Source organism: Pinus tabuliformis, chromosome 2_2 (genome assembly GCF_031772625.1).
Source record: "Pinus tabuliformis cultivar Carrire ecotype Pingquan chromosome 2_2, CPIR1, whole genome shotgun sequence".
Lineage (NCBI taxonomy): Eukaryota > Viridiplantae > Streptophyta > Pinopsida > Pinales > Pinaceae > Pinus > Pinus tabuliformis.
In genome coordinates, this window is record NC_142300.1 from 1,012,904,696 (window position 1) to 1,012,913,351 (window position 8,656).

Genomic DNA, 8,656 nt, shown 5'->3' on the forward strand with positions numbered 1-8,656 from the left:
TGGCCCGTTTTAATATGAGTATGGGCACATTACAATATATTTTTTTATAGCACGTAAGTTTCTTTTTTAGGAAAATGTATGGTGCATTTAAAACATAGGTATGGGCACGTTTTAATAGAAGCCTATGACTTTTACGGCATGTATTAAAAATAAAAATCGTATGTAATATGTTTTTTTTTACTGTTGACTTTTAATGTATTGCACACGGGAGGAAAAATGTATGTGTATTCACAGCAGTGAAAAATGTTGATGGTGTGGTAAAAGAAGAAGAGAACCAGAGGATGTATGCACAGCAGTGCACGAATACATTCAGTAATGTTTTGTGAAGTTTTTTTTAAATAGCGAAAACCATGTGTGGTTTTGCACGAAGTAAGTTTTTGTAAGTTTGTGTAAGTTCTGTTTTTACAGCAGTATGAAAAATTGTTTTACACTAGTGAATGAAAATGGAGGTTTTACAGCAGTAAATCTTATTGGGAATTTTCAGCAGTGTAAATTCTCATATGGAGACACAGTGAATGTTTTTTTTTGTTTTAATGAATAGAAATATTTTATGGTGAAATCCTCTGTTCCTCAGTGAATTTTTTTTTTAAGTCTTCTGTGTGCACAAAAGATCCTGGAGCAAAAGAAACAGAGCATTGCCTCTGTGTGTTTGAATATTTGGTTTTTGGTATTTTCCCCATTAAAAATACCCAACAGTGGTATCAGAGCAGGCTTAGGCTCTTTGAAGGAGACAAAGAAGCTGAAGGGAGAAGGTTGTTGCTGCAGCAAAACTTCTCAGGCAGACAGAAAACTCAGACAACAAAGGATTCAGGTATTCTTCATAGCTATCTTGTTTGTTATTGAAGAGACAGTCAGTGTTTTAAATACACAGTCAAGGAATGGCCAGCACAAGCACTGGTATGGGTTTGTTTAACACCCAGCTCCCACAGTTTAATGGGAAGAACTATGACTACTGGTCAATAACTATGACAGCCCTGCTTGCTTCCCAAGATTTATGGGAAATAGTTGAAGAAGGTTTTGAAGAACCAGCAGATGAAACTGAGTTCAATGCATTAACTCAGGGAGAGAAGGATCTGCTGAAGAACAATAGGAAGAAGGACTCAAAAGCCGTGTGTTGTTGTATCTAGCAGTAGACCAGAGTATGTTTCCAAGGTTAGCAGCAGCTAAGACAGCCAATGAAGCATGGCAAACCCTCAAGACAGCCTATCAAGGCATGGAGAGAGTGAAGACAGCAAAGCTACAATTGCTGAGAAAGGATTTTGAGAACTTGAACATGAAGGAGTCAGATAACATTGACTCATTCTTCACTCATGTGATTGGTGTAATCACACAAATGAGAACTCATGGAGAAACCATTGAAGACAGAAGAATTGTGGAGAAAATATTGAGGGTCTTACCCTCAAGGTTTGATGCCATAGTCACCGCCATTGAAGAGACAAAGGATCTCTCAAGCTATTCAGTTGATGAGCTGCATGCATCACTGATAACACATGAGCAGAGGTTGAGTAGGAATGAAAACTCATCTCTTGAGCAAGCCTTCAAGACCCAGATGTCCTTTGGAAGAGGCAGAGGTCAAGGCAGAGGAAACAAAAGAGGAAGAGGCAGAAGCCAGAATAGAGGTGGAAAGAACAACTCATCAAATGCACAAGGAAGAGGCAACAATCCAAATCAGAACCAAGGCCAAGGCAGCAGCCAACAAGGAGGACAACATCATGCTCAAGGACAAAGGTATGATAAATCTAATGTTCAATGCTATTATTGCAAAAAGTATGGACATTATGCTAGTGATTGTAGAAAGAAACAGCATGATATGAACAGCAGACAAAATGCAAATGTTACAAGAGAAAACAGCAGTCAAAATAATGTCCTGTTAGCTTGTAACATGGCTGAAACACATAGTGAAGACATATGGTTTTTAGACTCAGGTTGCAGCAACCATATGACAGGGAATATAGCCCTCTTTTCAGCCTTAAATCAAAATTTGAAATCAGAAGTCACACTAGGAACTGATAGTAAAGTGTCTGTTATGGGAAAAGGGGAGATAAAAATATTTACAAAACAAGGAGAAAGGAAAACCATAGCAGATGTCTACTATGTCCCCGGAATGAGATGTAACCTATTGAGTGTTGGACAGCTTATCCAAAAGGGTTACAATGTTTACTTTGTAAATGATGTGTGCACCATCATGGATATACCACCCAGCAAAAGATGCATTGCTGAAGTGAAGATGACAAGGAACAGGATGTTCCCTTTGAGGATCAGGGCAGATTTGAAAAACAAAAATGAAATTGCAGCAGTTACCCAAGAGGCCTTCCAAAGCGTGCCAAAGGATGAAAATTGGTTGTGGCACTTGAGATTTGGTCATCTAAATTTTGGAGGTCTAAACTTGTTGAGTAGGAAAGGAATGGTAAGAGGATTACCATTGATAGAGAAACCGGACAGCCTATGTGAAGGCTGCATTTTGGGAAAACAACACAGAGAAAGTTTTCCATCAGGGAAGAGCATAAGGGCAAAGACACCCTTAGAGATTATCCACTCAGATTTGTGTGGACCAATGCAAGCTCCATCATTAGCAGGCAGCCTATATTTCTTAACATTCATTGATGATTTGACAAGGAAGACTTGGATATATTTCCTTAAAAACAAAAGTGAAGTCTTTGAGAAATTCCAAAATTTCAAAGCACTTGTGGAGAACCAAAGCGGGCTGCACATAAAAGTATTGAGAACTGATAGAGGAGGTGAATATATCTCCAAGGAATTCCTAAGATTTTGTAGAGAAAATGGAATACATAAACAGTTTACAGCAAGGTACACTCCACAGCAAAATGGAGTTGCTGAAAGGAAGAACAGGACCATCATGGATATGGCGAGGAGTATGTTGAAGGCAAAGCATTTGCCAAATGAGTATTGGGCTGAAGCTGTAAATTGTGCAGTGTATATTTTGAACAAGTGTCCTACAAAAGCAGTCATGAACAAGGTGCCAGAAGAGGCATGGAGTGGGAGAAAGCAAGGAGTCACCCACATGAGAGTTTTTGGGTGTGTGGCCTATGCACACATTCCAGATCAGCTAAGGAGGAAGTTGGACAGCAAAGGGGAGAAATGCATCTTCATTGGATACAGTGATGAATCCAAAGCCTACAGGCTGTACATTCCATCTACCAAGAAGTTCTTTGTCAGCAGGGATGTTCAATTCATTGAAGAGGAAGCTTGGGATGGAAGCATAGAGAAAACAGTTAATGTCAAGAACTGTTTGTCTCATGATGAAGATGAAGAGGAGGTGGCTGAAATACATCCCCAAACAGCAGCGCCAACACAAGGACAGCAAGGGACACCATTGAGGATCAATGAGAGTGCTTCTCCAAGCACACCACAAGGAGGAAATTCAAGTGCATCTTCAAGCACTTGCACACCAAGTGAACGAGGTAAGAAGTTTAGAAATCTAAGTGAAATTTATGAAGAAGGAATGAATTCCTTATTTGCCTTGTATTGTCATGTTGATGATCCTATTCATTTTGAAGAAGCTATTAAAGATAGGAAATGGATAGAAGCTATGGATGAGGAGATGAATGCCATAGAGAGAAACAAAACATGGGATTTGGTTGAGTTACCAAAAGGCAAAGAAGTCATTGGTGTGAAATGGGTCTATAAGACCAAGAGCAATGCTGAAGGCAAGATAGAAAGGCACAAGGCAAGGCTGGTTGTCAAAGGCTACAAGCAGCAGTATGGAAGAGATTATGAGGAGACTTTCGCCCCGGTTGCAAGAATGGAAACCGTGAGAGCAGTGATGTCCATAGCAGCTCAAAACAAATGGAAAGTCTACCAAATGGATGTGAAATCAGCATTCCTAAATGGAGTGTTAATGGAAGAGGTTTATGTGGAACAGCCTCTCGGATATGAGAAGAAAGGTGAAGAGCACAAAGTGTGCAAATTGAAGAAAGCTCTTTATGGGCTAAAGCAAGCGCCAAGAGCATGGTACAGCAGGATAGATTCATATCTATTGGATAATGAATTTGACAAATGTGAAGGAGAACCCACAGTCTACATCAAGGAAAAGGATGGTAAAATTTTAATTGTTGTCTTGTATGTAGATGATGTTATTTTCACTGGAAATGATATTTATCTTATTGAGAATTTTAAATCAGTCATGAAGGATGAATTTGAAATGACTGACATGGGTTTGTTGAGATACTTCTTAGGCATAGAAGTAGATCAAAATGAAAAAGGAATTTTTATATCTCAAGCAAGATATGTAAATCAAGTTTTGGGCAGATTTAACATGGAAGAATGCAAGGCAGCCATCACTCCCACAGTGATGGGATTAAAGCTCAGCAGAGAGGACAGCAGCAAGGATTTTGATCCTAGCTTGTATAAAAGCATTGTGGGCAGCCTTATGTATTTAACAGCAACTAGGCCTGATTTAATGTATGCTGTTAGTTTAATTTCCAGATTCATGGAGAGGCCAAAGGAGGCACATTGGCAGGCAGCAAAGAGAATTTTGAGGTATGTCAAAGGCACCAAAATGTTTGGAATTTTATATCATGCCTCAGAACATTCAGATTTGGTTGGGTACACAGATAGCGATTGGGCTGGAAGTGTAGATGATCGGAAGAGCACTTCCGGTTATGTTTTTAATATGGGTTCAGGAGCCATTTCATGGGCTTCTAAGAAGCAGTCCATTGTAGCATTGTCTACAGCAGAGGCTGAATATGTGGCAGCGACAGCAGCAGCTTGTCAGGCAGTGTGGATGAGAAGAATGTTGAGAAGCTTAGGCCAAGAGCAGGCAAAAGCGACAGTGATTTTTTGTGACAATAGCTCAGCTATTGCATTGTCAAAGAATTCAGTGTTTCATAAGAGAACGAAACACATTGATACAAGGTTTCACTACATCAGAGAATTAGTGAACAATGGAGAAATTGTCCTAGAACATTGCAGGACTCAAGAACAGGTAGCAGACATCTTGACAAAGCCATTGGATCAGAAGAGCTTTGAATTTTTGAGAAAGTGTCTGGGTATGACTGAATGCCCAGCTGTTGAAATTAAAGGGGAGTGTTGAAATCTAATTTCAACGCAGACCACCAGAAACCGTGAACCAAGCCAGAAACCGTTCACCGGATTTTCTCGGAGCGATTTGCCGACGAAGGAATAATCCGGGAAGGAGCTCCGATACAATTTGGAGCTGACACGTGGTTCAGCCCTGACGTAACGCAACGTCATTTTCTCGGGCGTTAAAGTTGGGCAGCAAACAGGTTTCCGATATTGTTGACCTCCGTCGGATTTACTCCATCGCTCTCCACCGTTGATGAACTAAAGCTGCATACGAGGTGCATTAAAGGCTTGCGTGGATTAAACTTTTGGTTGACCGCCGTAGGTGAAAGAGTTAATGTTGGTACAAGATTTTGGTGGCCCGTTTTAATATGAGTATGGGCACATTACAATATATTTTCTTATATAGCACGTAAGTTTCTTTTTTATGAAAAGGTATGGTGCATTTAAAACATAGGTATGGGCACGTTTTAATAGAAGCCTATGACTTTTACGGCATGTATTAAAAATAAAAAATCGTATGTAATATGTTTTTTTACTGTTGACTTTTATGTATTGCACACGGGAGGTAAAAATGTATGTGTATTCACAGCAGTGAAAAATGTTGATGGTGCGGTAAAAAGAAGAAGAAGAACCAGAGGATGTATGCACAGCAGTGCACGAATACATTCAGTAATGTTTTGTGAAGTTTTTTTTAAGTAGCGAAAACCATGTGTGGTTTTGCACGAAGTAAGTTTTTGTAAGTTTGTGTAAGTTCTGTTTTTACAGCAGTATGAAAAATTGTTTTACACCAGTGAATGAAAATGGAGGTTTTACAGCAGTAAATCTTATTGGGAATTTTCAGCAGTGTAAATTCTCATATGGAGACACAGTGAATGTTTTTTTTTGTTTTAATGAATAGAAATATTTTATGGTGAAATCCTCTGTTCCTCAGTGAATTTTTTTTTTTTAAGTCTTCTGTGTGCACAAAAGATCCTGGAGCAAAAGAAACAGAGCATTGCCTCTGTGTGTTTGAATATTTGGTTTTTGGTATTTTCCCCATTAAAAATACCCAACACGTTCCGGCTTCGGCGTCGTGCCCCTTTTATTTCAAGTGGATTCGTCACGACTTGAGGTCCTGGGCAAAGGTTGGAATCACGTTGGAGAACGTTGAGGCCGCCAGAAAATTCGCGTCGTTCAGGCTCATGATTATTCAAGGCAGACTGTTTATCGAATCATACCGGAAATCTTTCCAGACGAGAGATCTGTTTACCATCTGGGCGTTTGCGCAGTTGCTGAAATGGTATCCTGGAATGCTTCCCGACTTGGACTTGATGTTCAATGCCAACGACACGCCCCTTTTCAATGGCAAACACAACACGCCGCCTCCTCCTCTGTTTCGCTACTGTGGGAGCGAAGACACGTTGGATATTCCTTTCCCTGATTGGACTTTCTGGGGATGGTAACTGCAATTCTTGTATTCTCCTTGCAGTAATTCCATGTTTGAGTCTTCCAAATGTAGTTGATCTCGAGTATTTGGAATTATAGTTACTTGGAAATGGACTTTCAAGTTTCAACTATTTATGTGTTGATCACCTACTTATGTCTTTCAAGTCTATGCTTTGTGAGAATTATGCCTGTTGTTTATGGTAGGCCAGAAGTACATATTCCGCCGTGGGAGGGGTTGGTGAAGGAGATATTGAATGGCAGCCGAAAAATAAAGTGGGTCGACAGAAACCCGACGGCATATTGGAGAGGCAATTTCCAGGTTTCCAATGGGAGACAGAATCTGCTCAAGTGTAGCCACAGACCCAATTGGAATGGTCGTCTTTACACTCAGGTATATATGATAAAATTGAGGTGCGTTATAGCCTGGGGCATATTTTACTAACTATGAAAAACGAAGAGTTGCAGGAACATTTTAATGGGTGTACACATTTCAAATCATGGGAAATTTGTTTTCTTAGAAATTTCATTAATCATTTTTTCAGAAAAAAATTATTTCATTATAGAAGAATTAAACAACAAAACAATTAACGTATCTTTTATTAACATCTACAGGACTGGACTAAAGAATCCAAACAAGGCTTTAGCAACTCCAAACTCTCCGACCAATGTAAACACAGGTATCAATTTTTTCCCTCTCTTTTATCATCTAAGCTTGGCTACAGTCAGTTGAGCTACAGTGGAGTTCTGGGAATGTCTGGGGAGCTTTGAATATTGAATAACAGTCGTTTCCCAGGTATAAAATATATATCGAAGGCAAAGCGTGGTCAGTGAGCCTCAAGTACATTATGGCTTGTGACTCGCCAACTCTTCTCATAAAACCCAAATTCTATGACTTCTTCAGCCGAGGGCTTCTTCCCCAACATCATTACTGGTCTGTAACAAGTGATAAGATGTGCGAGTCCATACAATTTGCTGTTGATTGGGGCAACAATCACACGCGTGAGGTAGCTCTTTCACATCTGCTGCTGCATACCTAAAAGTCAATTGAACTGTTTTGAATAGAAAAATTAGAGTAGAGGGTTTTTGTGCAGGCAATGGAAATTGGAAAGGCAGGGAGAGATTTTATTGTGAATGACCTCAAAATGTCAAATGTCTACGATTACATGTTCCATTCCCTGAATGCGTATGCGAAGCTGCTGAAATATAAGCCGTCTGTTACCAGAAATGCCGTGGAGTACTGTTTTGAGACGATTACTTGCTTTGCGAACGAAGAGGAGAAAGAGTACATGAAGAATTCAATGGTCAAAACTGCAAGTCAATCGCCACCGTGTAAGATGGGGACGGCGGAATCGGATGGTAAAGCAGTGGAAGAATTCTTGGAAAGGAAGGCCAATGCAATGAAATATGTGAAACTACTTGAAATGGTTAAAAATCCTTTGGATCGGAACATTATTTTTTAACCATTCAAAAAACTATGTATGATCAGCAACATTAATATAGTCTTTGATTAGACTGTTGTTGCCCTTCTATTTTTTCATTTATCTTAACTCTGGATGACATGAGAGTTTTGCTTTGCTAAAATTATAAGATCTTAATATATCTACGTGCAGTTAGTTAAATGTATTCTTGATGTTATAGTGGCAGCTACAAAAATTAATCTTAGATTTCCCATAACTCAAAATTAACCATTACCAATTCACCATATGATATGATTAAAAAAGAATATTGTAATAAACCCTTAACCTATTAATGGTGTTATTTTTATTGTCACTGCTTTTGAACCTCATATAGGTTTTAGGTTGTGATATTAGTGTGTGCCTATACAGATTTTTATTGGATTTCTATGTTTACATTAGATTCTTGGGTTTCGTCGTCCTACATAACCACAAAACTTTGCTCTCAATCCAGTTTGACGTATAAAACCATATAATTTTAGTTTAATTATAAGCAACAGATATCATCTTATAAAAACGCACAGTTCATCATGGAGAATTTCCCGGCCGGTGGCCATTCCGGACCTTCCAGAGCACCCCTCAAGTGGGTGGTTAAACGTTGGGGTCACTCCACTGTTCCGCAGCTAACTGTTTATATCAAATTTATATATTTACTTATATTTATATATGTTTTTTTTTTTTTAAGTTCGGCAGCTAACGGTTTATATCAAATTTATATATTTATTTATATT

The 8,656-nt window shown here is 39.1% G+C and overlaps 1 protein-coding gene across 1 annotated transcript; it reads left to right on the forward strand.

Moving 5' to 3' along the window:
* Positions 1-5,753: 5,753 nt before the first annotated feature.
* Positions 5,754-8,006, forward strand: LOC149196808 (uncharacterized). Its single transcript, XM_089408438.1, has 6 exons — positions 5,754-5,772; positions 6,031-6,484; positions 6,676-6,862; positions 7,084-7,148; positions 7,265-7,475; positions 7,563-8,006. Exons 1-6 carry the CDS (start codon positions 5,754-5,756, stop codon positions 7,929-7,931), a joined length of 1,305 nt encoding a protein of 434 aa, XP_089264564.1. The 3' UTR covers positions 7,932-8,006.
* Positions 8,007-8,656: the final 650 nt, after the last annotated feature.